This window comes from Siphateles boraxobius, unplaced genomic scaffold (genome assembly GCF_051911475.1).
Source record: "Siphateles boraxobius isolate OS27281-9 unplaced genomic scaffold, OSU_SipBor_1 130, whole genome shotgun sequence".
NCBI lineage: Eukaryota > Metazoa > Chordata > Actinopteri > Cypriniformes > Leuciscidae > Siphateles > Siphateles boraxobius.
The window spans coordinates 28395001-28407972 of NW_027508734.1; the positions used below are offsets into that span (position 1 = coordinate 28395001).

General features: G+C 36.7%; 2 protein-coding genes across 15 annotated transcripts in view; one reads left to right on the forward strand and one right to left on the reverse strand.

Moving 5' to 3' along the window:
• celf1 (cugbp, Elav-like family member 1) overlaps window positions 1-6189 on the reverse strand; it is a 33945-nt gene extending 27756 nt beyond the window's left edge. For 3 of the 12 annotated variants that reach the window (XR_013203662.1, XM_077228985.1, XM_077228984.1), the window contains exons 1-2: window positions 5990-6159; window positions 4124-4166 (exon numbers count right to left, since the gene is read on the reverse strand). The gene's annotated coding sequence lies outside the window, so the exon portion shown is untranslated. Of the gene's footprint in view, window positions 1-4123; window positions 4167-5989 lie in introns of all 12 variants that reach the window. The other 9 variants (XR_013203661.1, XM_077228991.1, XM_077228990.1 and 6 more) reach the window with 6 other exon arrangements.
• Window positions 6190-6195: 6 nt separating this feature from the next.
• ptpmt1 (protein tyrosine phosphatase mitochondrial 1) lies at window positions 6196-12972 on the forward strand. Of its 3 annotated transcripts, none has more exons than XM_077229005.1 (5): window positions 6196-6259; window positions 7273-7353; window positions 7486-7566; window positions 7654-7845; window positions 12360-12972. In XM_077229005.1, the coding sequence occupies exons 2-5, from the start codon at window positions 7342-7344 to the stop codon at window positions 12489-12491; spliced, it is 417 nt and encodes a 138-aa protein (XP_077085120.1). In that variant the 5' UTR covers window positions 6196-6259; window positions 7273-7341; the 3' UTR covers window positions 12492-12972. The 3 variants fall into 3 exon arrangements, with proteins under 3 accessions (XP_077085120.1, XP_077085121.1, XP_077085119.1); XM_077229006.1 differs by lacking the exon at window positions 6196-6259 and adding an exon at window positions 6749-6815; XM_077229004.1 differs by lacking the exon at window positions 6196-6259 and having other exon boundaries at window positions 7085-7353.

Genomic DNA, 12972 nt, shown 5'->3' on the forward strand with positions numbered 1-12972 from the left:
TTTATCTTTTTTGACTCATTCTTTTTATAAAAATTTAAAGGCTGAAATATGCGAGCTTTTCATAAATCTTTTTTTGTCAAAACTTTATTTGAACTTGTAGGCTACATGTTAGTAGATAACATGTCGCAAGACACTCCTTTAAAATCTGACCATTATTTTTAATGTTGTTATTTTGTTTATGTAAACAAAAAGTGCAAATGAATTCTAATTATATTTGTTATTTGCTGGTTTTCGACGTAAACCTTGGTGAATGGATTTTATGGTGTAGTATTAGTACTCTTTGAACAGGATTCTGTGATAACTGATCATTTTGGTCACTATAATCATGAAATGAAATTTTCAGGCCATTTCATCTCTAGTTAAGATGCACTATAAAATCAACTATAATTATGTGTTTTTATAGTATAATATGCAAAGTACAATTTTCTTTAAAAAAAATTAATCTCTGATTATGTTCTTTTCTCTGACATTTAAGGGTGACATATATAGGCCAACAAAAACTCTTTTAGGTCTAAAACAGTTTAGATAGTTGTTAATATGAGAGTTATGAGACATTATTTAAGAGATTTAAGTATTGTATTAGCCTACATGAGTAGCTCTCGGCCACTATATTTTTTAAAAAGTAGCTCTCAAATGAAAAAAGGTTGGAGACCCCAGGGTTAACAAAATCATTAAAACGCAACAACACAATCATCACATCTTGTGTTCCACGACACACACCTAAAATTTGAATGCACTGGTTTTGCTTTCTACATGAATTTTTATTTTAAAATGGACAAATATTCAATATTCGAATTTTAATTTGACAGCCCAAGTTAAAATGTATAGGAATAATTATTTAGGTCTTTAATGGCATTCAATAGCCACATTAGCAGGAGCATAAACAGGAATGTTCCCAACAGGTGCTGCTGACCTCCATGTGGTAACTCCCTCCTGGAGAGCGTTGTCATGATTTAACAGCTGCCATGGTGCAGCAACTGTCAGACACAAATTTACCACAGCAAAATCTGACAGAAGTCAAAGTTAAAGAGTTTTTTGCCTGAAAGCATTAGTATGTTAAGTACAAAATGAAACTGAAGACTTTCAGAAGCTCAGTACAAGTATTTTAGTCCCCTCATGAGTGTCTTAAAGGTAACGCAGTAGATGATTGATGGCTCCTTTAAAGAGCCTGCACTCTGCCACACTTCCCTTCCCCCTGTAATGGAGACATAAACCCCCCTGACTTTGCGCTAAGCGCTCAAACTCACGCCTACAATTGCACTCTAGACTCTCCAGCCGAACGCTCTTCTGAAAACCCTCAGTATTTATGTAAATACACACTCAAATATGAGCAGAGTCTGACAGAATTGTCAGCCCTCAGTTGAAGATAATGGAGGTGTTGCCATGCAGGACAAAAATCCAACTGCAAAGAACAGCCCACCATAGCAGCATCAACTCTCAAGCGTGTGTGTGTGCGCACTAACAAGTAACCAAGGAAACGGTTTGTCTTCAATTCGGAGCACTAAACACCAAGGAACAGGGAGTTCATTTCATGCAATTTTGCTTCATGCAGCTCTCTAATAGCATGACAGAAATTGACAGAAATGGAGGTGCAAAATCCTAAATGACAATGGACCGCCACATGTGTGACTAATACATCATTTAAGCTGACATAAACCGACAATAATTATCCAAACGCTAGCAGAAAAACATCCAAAAAGAGAGAGGAATGCAGTGTGAGAGTTTACACAAATGACATTGGTGGCTCTCATTAAAAGTTCAATACTCAAGGAACTACATGCACTGAATGTCCAAATAGTCTGAGGAACACAGGCCACAACTACTCATTTCAATCAAAAAAAAAACTTGAATAGAATCTGAAGTTCAAAGATCAGTATAATTGTTCTGTTTTACACAGAGAAGTTCTTAAAAGGCATGCGATCAGGCTTGAAAATAATGAGGATCCATTTGTGCCAAAAATAAGTTTACTACTTTGTGCTTTATACTACACATATGTCCTTGTCTACAGTCACTGCCTACTTGTTCAGAGAAATAAAATTAGTATATGTTGATATGCATGTTCTCTGTTTATGTCATTGTTTGGTCGTTGTCTTCTGATGTCTTTACTGTTATTGTCTTCTGTCGTCCTTACTGTACTCTTATTCTGTCGTCTTTACGGTTGTCTATGAAAGGCGGTTTCAAACTCACTGCATTATAATGGAGTCAATAGAATGCAGTTAGAATGCACCTAAAATTCAAGATATTGGGTCAAAAATGTCCATGTATGAGTTGTCTCATATTTTTCATATGATGATCCAGTTAAGCAAAATCACACAAGTGCTGTTTTTGTACGGACAGAACAAGACTACAGTAAGGATAACAGAGAAAGACGACAGTAAAGACGTCAGAATAAGACTACATAAACGGAACATATATGACAAAATATAGGCTACTGATTTTAACAATTATTGAAGACATGGAGACATAGTTTATGTATTGTATAATGCACAAAGCAGGCTACTCATTTCTGCCACAAATGGAACTAGTGGTCGACCGATATATCGTTATATCGACCGATATTTAGCTTTTTTTAAATATAGGCATCGGCCGATAAGTTTTTCTGATTGGCCGATGTGTTGGAAGCGGGACTTTTATTTTGACGGCGCTGCAGACTTTTATTTTGACGGGCGGCGCTGAGAACACCAGCACCAGAAGAGAACGGCAGTGCCTGATCCCAAATAGAGGTCTCTTCAGACGGTAATAGGAGTTACCAAATCAGGGGGCGAGACCATAAACAGAGGGGCGTTTTCAACCGCGTGTCCTGATTTGCCCACGTCACAGTGTGGGTAGGTCTTAGGGGTGGGGTCGGGAGAAGGGCATCATTTTCATTGCATGATTTATAAACACCCACCAGTGTGAAAACACCCACAAATTTAGAAACGCCCACTTTTGTTCCGCAGAGACCTCCTACTCCCTGCTCACAGCGCTGACTCACATTCTCCGTCTTCATTAGTTTACGATCTCTGTCAGTCAGATCTAATACTTTGTTAGACAGAACCGGTGGCTACAGAACTGGTCAAAGAAAGTAAATGGTATGCGAAAAAGTAATACGTTTGCTTTTATATTATTTGTAACCAAAAAGGCAAACAATCAGCCTAAAATACTTTCTCATTTACCGTCAACATTCAGCAAATGCGCATCTACATAATTTAAACAAATCTCTGAATATCTAATAAACATTTAATTTCACAAACCTTGCAGATTTAATCAAATCCAGCTGTGATATCTTGTGAAGTGTGCATTTGTAGCCTGTATAAACGTGTTACTGCGAGTGACGGTTGGTCAGTGTGAAGTGAGTGAATGCGAACAGAAGATCAGCTTCACAGGAGACGCGATCGAAACACTTTAAATCCTTCATTTTAAAATATGCTGTGCTATATCCAGTGGCCCACTGTGTCATATTCATGTCGTTTTCACTGTGTGCTGTATGTAAAATTAGCGTTACCTTGTCAAAAGTCAAAGTAAAAAAAAAATCTTTATTTGAAAAAATATGATTATCAGTGATTACTGATTAATTACCAGATTACTGAGTGCCCTGTTACAGTGTTTACTTCCTTTTTATTCACATATTCATATATTTTTAAACAATTACTTTATTTGTGAAAAATTCTGTAATAGGATTGTAGATTCAAGAAGTTGCCATCTAAAGTATAGGGCCTAAGCATGTTTATTTTAAAGATTTTCAAATATGTATTAAATTTATCAAATTTATTAAATATTGATTTATATAAATATAAAGTGTGTGTGTGTGTGTATATATATATATACATATATATCGGCTTTATATCGGCCACCCTGCTCTCTAAGATATCGGCCATCAAAAAGCCCATATCAGTCGACCACTAAATGGAACCTCATAAAAAATAAACTGAAAATCAACTCATTTGCGACCTCTCAAACTAATATGTTGGCTGAACATTTGTGTGCGCTGTCTGATGATTCTAGTCAAATCATTTTCTTCTGAGCGCCAATCATTTGGAATATGGATACCTACCTTACCCACATTCACGCATGACATTGTGATGTCTCACTTAACAAATAGTCCATTGTAATACATCCAAACACGAAAGTGAGAACCACTTACCCTCTCTGTGGCCTTGCTTTTCTGAAACGTTGCTCCCGTCAACCTGCAAAACGAAAGTTGTATGGTTAGACTGGCATTTTATCAGTGAACATCTGTGATGATTCACAGTATTTGGGGACTGGCTGTCCTTTACCTCCATTACCATGCTTAGGCCTGTTTGCGGTATTTGTGTATTATTTATACTGCCTCTTTTAGAGTTGGGTTTTCCCTTTAATAATTCTAGGAGACAGACAGATCTTACAAGAGAGTCAATGCTGCACAATTTGCCAATGTCAGATAAGGACTAAACCGGTCAGTTACAACTGGCCTTAAGGAATGAAGCATAATGAAATGCAAAAGCAGAATACCAGCATATAACCTATTGTCCCTCTACATTAAGATAATATAGATTTTCAGTGCAACATTTTTACTTTATTCTCACAAAGCTAGCTGTGTATTTTTTCTGACTGGTTACATGTGTGCCAGAGGGTATATATTAGTATATTATATACTAACTGTATATTACAATGTATTAGTTGGAGGAAGATTCATATTCATTTCGGCTAAATTATCCTGTTAATCTCAGCCAAGAAATCAAGTTCATTATCAAACACTGAATTAGACAAAAACACGAAAGATCCCATTACAAGCACATCAAGCAGAATGGACCTTCTTGCTCTTCAGGCGGTCTCATTCAATAGCATGTTAGCTGCCTATGTTGTCTTTTCCCTGAATAGCTTTTACCTACAAGGCTCCCATTCTAGACATAACTCATTTATATACCAAACTACAACTAAAGGTCACAACACTGGTAACATGAAGCATTCCCAACAGAACACAGTCCACATTAGATAACCACTGCATTAAACACTGACTAGTCCTGATATAGGACTATAATGCAGATTCCTTAACTCATGTTCAAAAAGCTTTAAAAATGCATTGTTCCTATATAACGGTTTTGCTTAGAGGTAAAAGGACAATAGTCCATTGTGAAGCTCTTATCAAATGATAGTGATAGTTCACGTGACAGTCCTGAACAGCAGCAGCTTTCTGTTCAGCAGGCCTGTGCTCAAAAACCAGCAGGCCACAAACTATTTCTCACTTCATTTAACTTGACACATTTTGTTGACATACTTTGTGGAAATAAGCAGCGACATGAACAAGATTCAAATTAAATTAGATACAACCATAGACACTGGATGTGATGATCTCAGAAGTACTTTTGCATGTTGTATTTATATTTTATTAGCACGTTAGCTCTGAAACAAGCAAGTAAAAGGACTATGAGGTAGAGACATTTAATTCGCAGCTAGTACTAGCTAGCTTAACTTGCTATGATCGATACTTCCCGCGAATAAGTCATACAGCTGCATGTTACTTGCAAAAGGAGCTTTTTGCAAATGCAGAACATGACAGGCTCTGTGCTAAACTTAAAACTGCTACTATACGAACACATTTGCTACGTTCATTTGAATTTAGCCGGGGAGTGACCATGCGTTTTCCAACAGAACCACTAGTTACTTAATTTCCAGAACGATCGCTGTGAAAATACATGCGATTTTAAGACCGCATGTGCAACACAGGGAACGACCTGTCTGAGAGTTCTGCTCATCACCTGCATCGTTTTAATTGCGTTGCATCATTGTTACACTGATGCTAAACTTAGCATAACAGCTCGCAAAAGTTACACAGGTTTAAATAACTCTTGACGCAACCGTGCATGTACTACTGACCAAAACAGCATCAATAACCGAAATGAGCCCAATGGGCGCGCGGTGGTCGATCTGCTCTTACATAATGACGCATGTTAACGCGTGCTAGCGACCGTAAACAACCACCAGTTTGCTCGCGCAGCTAACGTTACAACCGTGAACAATCAACACTTACCCTCGATGCCCCTTTTTCAAACTGGAGGGAACGGAGTAGGTATGGTGTGGTGACTCAGGGGAATGATTGTTTTGTGGGATTTGTGAATTACTTCGTTTTCTCAGATTACGTCTTCCCACGACAACCTACTTTCTGGGTGAAACAGGGACGGTGCAAAATGGCTGTCTTTCCTGCATGCACCATCACATTTATTAAAAGGGAATTGGGGTGGAGCCTGTGTCGAAATGTACTGGGCAAATATGTACTTTTTGAGCCAAAACGTTGATAGACGTGACTATAACAACAAATTCTGTTGGTATTTTATGACAAATTGCCATATAAATACTTAAAACAGAAGTTAGAATGAATTGGTTGAAATACGCCCCCCTTCTTAAAGAGACAGATACACGTTTCTCTCACGTGGTCGCTGAAGTCAATAAAAAACCCAAAAGGCCTGCGCGTGTGATATGGAGATAAACATCAAATGTGTGCAACTGACAGACTTGTTAACGTGAATTGCCCTTTTAATGTCTGTGCAGTTGCGTTGGTATTATTATGTGTTTTATTATACAATGCGTTAAATAATGCATTCACACTGGCAAATAATCCCAAGAAAGCACAAAAAAATGCATGCACTGTAAATGGACATTAACCACGTCTGCAGGCACATGTCCATACCCGTCTTTATCCTTATGCTGTTTGCATGCTATTGGACTATTAACCGGAAATTCTGTTATAGCATTTTTTTTTTTTTTTTATGAATTTAATCGATTATTTAACGTTAATTAACAAACACCATCACACAAGAACACGATAAGCTACAAAATTACACAAGACTCTTGCAAAGGTAGACCATGACTAAGGACATGAATTTTAAGTCTCCTTCACACACACAAAAATGTTTCTTGTATCAATGGCGTTCGATCAATAGCTTATTATTATTATTATTATTATTATTATTATTATTATTATTATTATTATTATTATTATTATTATTATTATTATTTTAAGATAGGTGTTGGTCCGGTGAATTCCTTCATTTTTTTAGTCGCTGGATATGGAAATGAAACTCGGCTGTATCCAGCCAATTAACCTCCAAAACAGAAGAGGGCAATGTCGAGGATCTGTGACAGGCGTCGAAGAAAAAAACTCAAAGAGAGTCCTTTCATATGCAGTGCTATGTAGGAGTAGTTGAGAAAGATTGAAACTTCTGTGACTCGTTTCGTTCGTCTGGAACGATGTCCAGTGTTCTAGCAAGGATTTTATTTTATCCTACACTCGCTTACAATGTTGTCATGGAAAAGGTCAGCTCCAGACAATGGTTTAATCGCGTGGATCCGACTGTCATTCTTGGTGCTCTCCCATTCAGGTCAATGACAGACGAGGTAAGATTTGGCTTTTAAGGTATTTATGAATTACAGATATAATTGTAATGATCCTAAATCTTTGATAATTTGCCTCATATCGTAGTCCTGTTTAAGGGTTCAACTAATCCCTCTTGTCTCATTTGGCGTTAGTTGGTCCAAAAAGAGAAAATCAGAGGAATCATTACCATGAATGAAGAATATGAAACAAAATATTTCTGCAATTCAGCTGAGGTAAGTGTCTCTCCTAACTCTTTCACTCATTCCCAACTATAATCACAGATGGCAATGTACATCTAAGGATGCTTATATTAATAATAGGAGTGGCGAGCTGTTGGCGTTGAGCAGATCAGACTGGACACGGTGGACCTGACAGGTGTCCCCAGCCTAGAGCACATCCACAAGGGTGTGGACTTCACCTTGAGACATCGACAGCAAGGCAGTAGTGTCTATATTCACTGCAAGGCCGGCCGTTCACGCAGTGCAACTATTGTAGCTGCATACCTCATCAGGGTGGGTATCAGTCTGTCTGCCTGCCCTACACCATGAACAATAGTGAAACCAGCAGCATCAATACAAAAAGCTCTGTGTCATAGGTCACCACTGTAAACAATATTCATCATTGTGTGGTTGCACATTTCTTTTGCACATTCTTTGAGTTTTGTTCAAGACGCAGCTGAAATTTTTTCACCATAATATTGTTGGTGGAGAGTTTTGGACAGGGAAAATTAATATATAGGTTAATTCAAGTGATGCTGTTCACTTTTCTGCATGAAACCCACACATGCATGCAGAATACAAAGGGACTTTTACTTAAAGTGCCCCATTATGCTGTTTTAAAGTTTCCTAATGTTGTTTTGGAGTCGCCTACAACAGGATTACATGTATCAAAGGTAAAAAAAATGGTAAGAAATCAATGACACACATACAGATGAGAGAAAAACAAAAATAAAACAAAAACAAAGAGAAAGAAAACAGTAAAATATAGATATTCATATAGTAATGTATGCAGGTACATTTGTATGTTTAAACAATAGGATATTTTAGTGAAATAGATAGAGGCAATGTAAGACAATCATAGTAATAGTAGTAGAGTTGTAGTAGAAGTAGTAATCATACTAATAAAAATAATAATAGTAGTAGTAGTAGTAACAAGTTAACAACAATAATATTCATGAAAATAATAGTAGGAGTAGTGGTAGCATTAGTAATTTATAATTATAGTAATTATAATAACAATAATAATACATTTAGACCGGTCAATACAATTATTTTAGATGTACACTATTCTCTAGATCTGGGAGCCGCTCCACAACTTCCAGTGAGCACAACCAACAGACCCTCCCTACATAGACACCTCCCTCCGATCCACCTGGGTCCCCCCTGCCGCCAGCGACACCCAACCCTAGCAGTTAAGCCTCTATTCTCTGCTGAATCTTCCTCCACAAAGTACACTAGGGCACCATAACAGGCACCTCCAAACCAAATCTGGTTGCAGGTGGCTGATTTATATGAAGATGAGTTAGGAATGGTTTCCAGATATCAAGGAATGTAGATATAATATTCTTGTTAGTGTATGATATTTTTTCTAATGTGATGTATTCTGTAAGAAGATTGGTCCAGTGATTCATATGCATGCAATTTTTGGATTTCCAGTTTAGCAAAATTACTTTCTTGGCGATAGTTAGAGAAATGAGGAGTGGGTTTTTATATTTGACTGGGAGATTATCAACTTCTATGTTGTTATTGAGTAAACAGAGTGACGGAGATGGAGTGATTCTACAGCCCATGATAACGGAGAGTTTTGTGGTCACTGATATCCAAAATGAGTAAACTGATTGACAGGTCCATGTGGCATGAAAGTAGTCGTCTGTGCTCCCCAATGTGAACTGAACAAATATCTGTGTCCCTCAAGCCCATTATAAACTTCTTTCTTTCGGTGATGTGAGTCCTGTGAATAATCTTGAACAGTATGAGTTGGAGGTTTGTATTGTTAGTCATTGAAAATGTATTGTTACAGATTTCCTTCCAGAGGTCGTGTTGAGGGTGAAGGTTAAATCTTTTTCCCATTTGGTCATGGTACTATAATTGTTGCATCATTATTTAATATAAGTTTATGTAGTTTGGATATTAATTTGTTGGAGTTAGTGATTTTCATGATGTCTTCCATTAACTGAGAGGGATGAAGTGGGTTATTGATTATGTTGATCTTGGATTTAACGATGGATTTAATATTGGAGAAACTGTTCTCCCCCAAGACCGTACTTCTGGGCTAGTGTTTTAAATGATGCAAATTGCCGGTTATTTTGAAATAAGTGATGGAGGTAATTCTTTTTTGTCGCCATGATGGAAAATTGACAGGTTTATTGCATAGTTGGAAATCAGGGTTGAACCAGATGGGGGTGTGTCTACATGGTGTTAGTGGTGACTTATTCATTTTGTTTACTTTCCACCAGGCTGTCAGAGTTGATGCAATTGTAATATTCTTAAAATAGTGCATTTTCTTAATTGATTTTGGTAGGAAGGCTATCCATCAATTAGATTATGTTTTTGTGAATCCATTTATATAAATATTGTAGCTTGTTTGCTAAAAAGTAACATTCAAAATCTGGAGCTTCTAGGCCGCCTTGTGTCTTTGTCTTTTGTAAGTTTTTTCCAGAGATATTTTAGGTGTTTTGTTCTTCCAGTAGAAGTGAGAGTTTAATAAATCAAGTGATTTGAACCATTTATCGGTGGGTGTTGTTGGAAGCATTGAGAACAGATAGTTGACTTTTTTGGTAAAGTTTTCATCTTAACTGTAGCAATGCGACCGACAAGTGATAGTGGTAGGTTAGTCCAGTGTTTTAAATCATCTCCAAACTTTTTTAAAAGTGGGATATAGTTGAGATTAAACAACAGTCTGGGGGAAATGTTGATACCCAAGTATGTATGTACTGTTGCGGGTGTGGAGTGGAAGAGAAGAATTATAAGCTGTAGAATCCCAGGCATCCTCAGAAAGGGGTAGTATTGTTGATTTATTCGAGTTTATTGTATAATTAGAGAATTTTGAAAAAATATGAATAATTTTAAAGGTTTCTTCTAGTGACTTGTAGGGGTTTTGTAAACATAACAATAAATCATCTGCATAAAGAGAAATTTGTATCTTGTATCCCTTTGATATTATTGTTTTGTCGTATTGCTGCTGCAAGTGGTTCTATAAATATGGCAAATAAAGAAGGAGAGACAACACAGACATCAGCACATTTTCAGTGATTCTCAAACGACTCATCAGATGAATCAATCTCTCTAAATTCCTCCTTTCCACAAGCTACTCTGCTCTGATTGGCCAGACAGCTCAGTCTGTTGTAATTGGTCTACCGTGTACAGCGCGTGTTGAAAACAAAAACGGCCATTGCCATAACAACATCAACTCTGCTTGTCCTGAGACTTCCTACACCGTAAACTAAACACAGTAACGAACAATGACGTTGATTTTACCCTATCAATACGAGCACGAGTGCGATGATGAAACATTGGAAGAACTAGTTAGTCAACCCGAACCTCCATATCAGGATGTTTCTCAGTGAAACACTACTCAGTTTGAGGTACATTATGAGATGTTGCAACTGTAATTCCTCACCATCAGCATTAACAATTGCATGTCCATCAACTATCCGATTATTTTACTTGTACTTATTTATTTACTGAGTTTTTTTCTAATTTATTCCGGTGAATGTGGAAACTTTATCAATAACAGTGCATACATTAGCTGAGCTCTAGCGTGAATGACTGATGTAACATAATAGTTGGTCTACTCTTAATCTTTACTCACAGTAGTGAACGACAGACAATCTGCATTAATAGACACAGTTTTAGGTAATAGTGGCCCACAACTGATTAGCAGAAGTATTTCAGTAAGACCGTTATAATGTGAGTTAACCAGTTAACAGGAGCCCTACACAATATAAACTCAAAACTAAGTATTTTGAACACCACCATTCAAGAACAAGCGGTTTGCGAATCCTGCATTGAACTCCGAGATTTGAGAAGCAGTCGTCAGTAAAATAAAGGGAACACAGCAAAAGTTTATGATTATACTGTTGTGGTATCGTGGTAAAGATTAATTTTAACCACTGGTTCTTCACATGCTCATCCTTGGGCTGTGAAGAAAACTGGCTTTACCTTCACATTGTAGAGCACAGCATTTTCTCGACATGATGCTATCCAGTATCCACAGGAATCAGCTGCAGGTTTGAGGTTCAAGTTTTCCCTGGTGTCTGTGCACGCAATAAGTGGGCGGGCAATATGCTAATGTTTCGTCTTGACATCACAACGAAACGGCTTATGACTCGTTTGAAAAACGATTCATTTCATTGACTCAGAGTCGAGTCGACTCTTACTTTTAAAAGAGAATAACTTTATATATGATGCACTTTCAGATTTAAAACTTTGCAGGATGTTTTCATTCGCTTAGAACTATGTTACACACTACATTAAAGGTAATTTTCAAAAATCCATAATAGGGGCACTTAAAGCTTCACTTCTCCTTTTTTTAAGAATAAACCATACATCATTTCACTGATCAAACACACGCAGTACATTATTTATATGAATTAGTTCCTTCTTGAACCAGTATCAACCAGTTAATTCTGAAGATGCTTATATATAATTATATGCATTGTATCATGCAGTTATATAAAGGGAATGAAAAACAGTTCTGTCAAATGAATGTTAGAAGACTCAAGAGTGTGACAGTCTTTGGAATATGCATTTGATGTTAAACCAAGGTTATAACCATGTAAAATAATTTGAATTTATACTTGTAAGTAATATAGGAATATATTATATTTTTATTTTAAAATATGCCAACATTCACTCTTAACGGGTCTAATATGTCAAAAACATCTCCATTAATGTTCTTTGTCTCATCACAGTTATGAATTAGCCTTCATTAATCATAGTTGAGTTGTTTGCATCAATAGATATTGTCTCCCTCAATGTCTATGGTAGTTATGGCCCTGTGTTTAACCTTTATTCTCCTTTCACAGCTACACTGTTGGAGTCCAGAGGAGGCCTGTGAGATGCTGGCCTCAGTCCGGCCTCATGTGCTGATCCGCTCAGCCCAGCTGGAGGTGCTGCAGGAATACTATAATCAAGTCTGTGCTTCAGAGTCCAGCTAGAAGATACACAGTGTACAAATGCCAACATTTATGCTGAATCTTATATGCTGTACATTGTTAATAAGCAGTTTTTTCCTTGCTGGAGTGAATATTTTTTTTTAATATTTGTATAAGAATTTGTGTACTATACATAAAAATAGACTTTAAGCTATAATGTCAATCTGGATCATCGGTTATATTGTGAATACATTTTTTTCTATCACCTCAGATGTTTAGACAGTAAATTTCCATTTTTGTTTGAGTTAGTGAATTTTTAAAAAAATAATATTAGAACAGATTTTTTTTTCTTATCCCACCTAGCCTCTTTGTTTTGGAAGCTGTTTAAGAACCTGTTTCTTTGTGATTTTTATGTATAAGATCTTGATATTTTTTAATTGTTAACAGTAAACATAATGTTGAATTCCTTTCTTGGCAGCTCAACTATGTATTTAATTATTTTTTGTTATTCACTATAATGAAATAGAGAGAGGTGTACAACTGG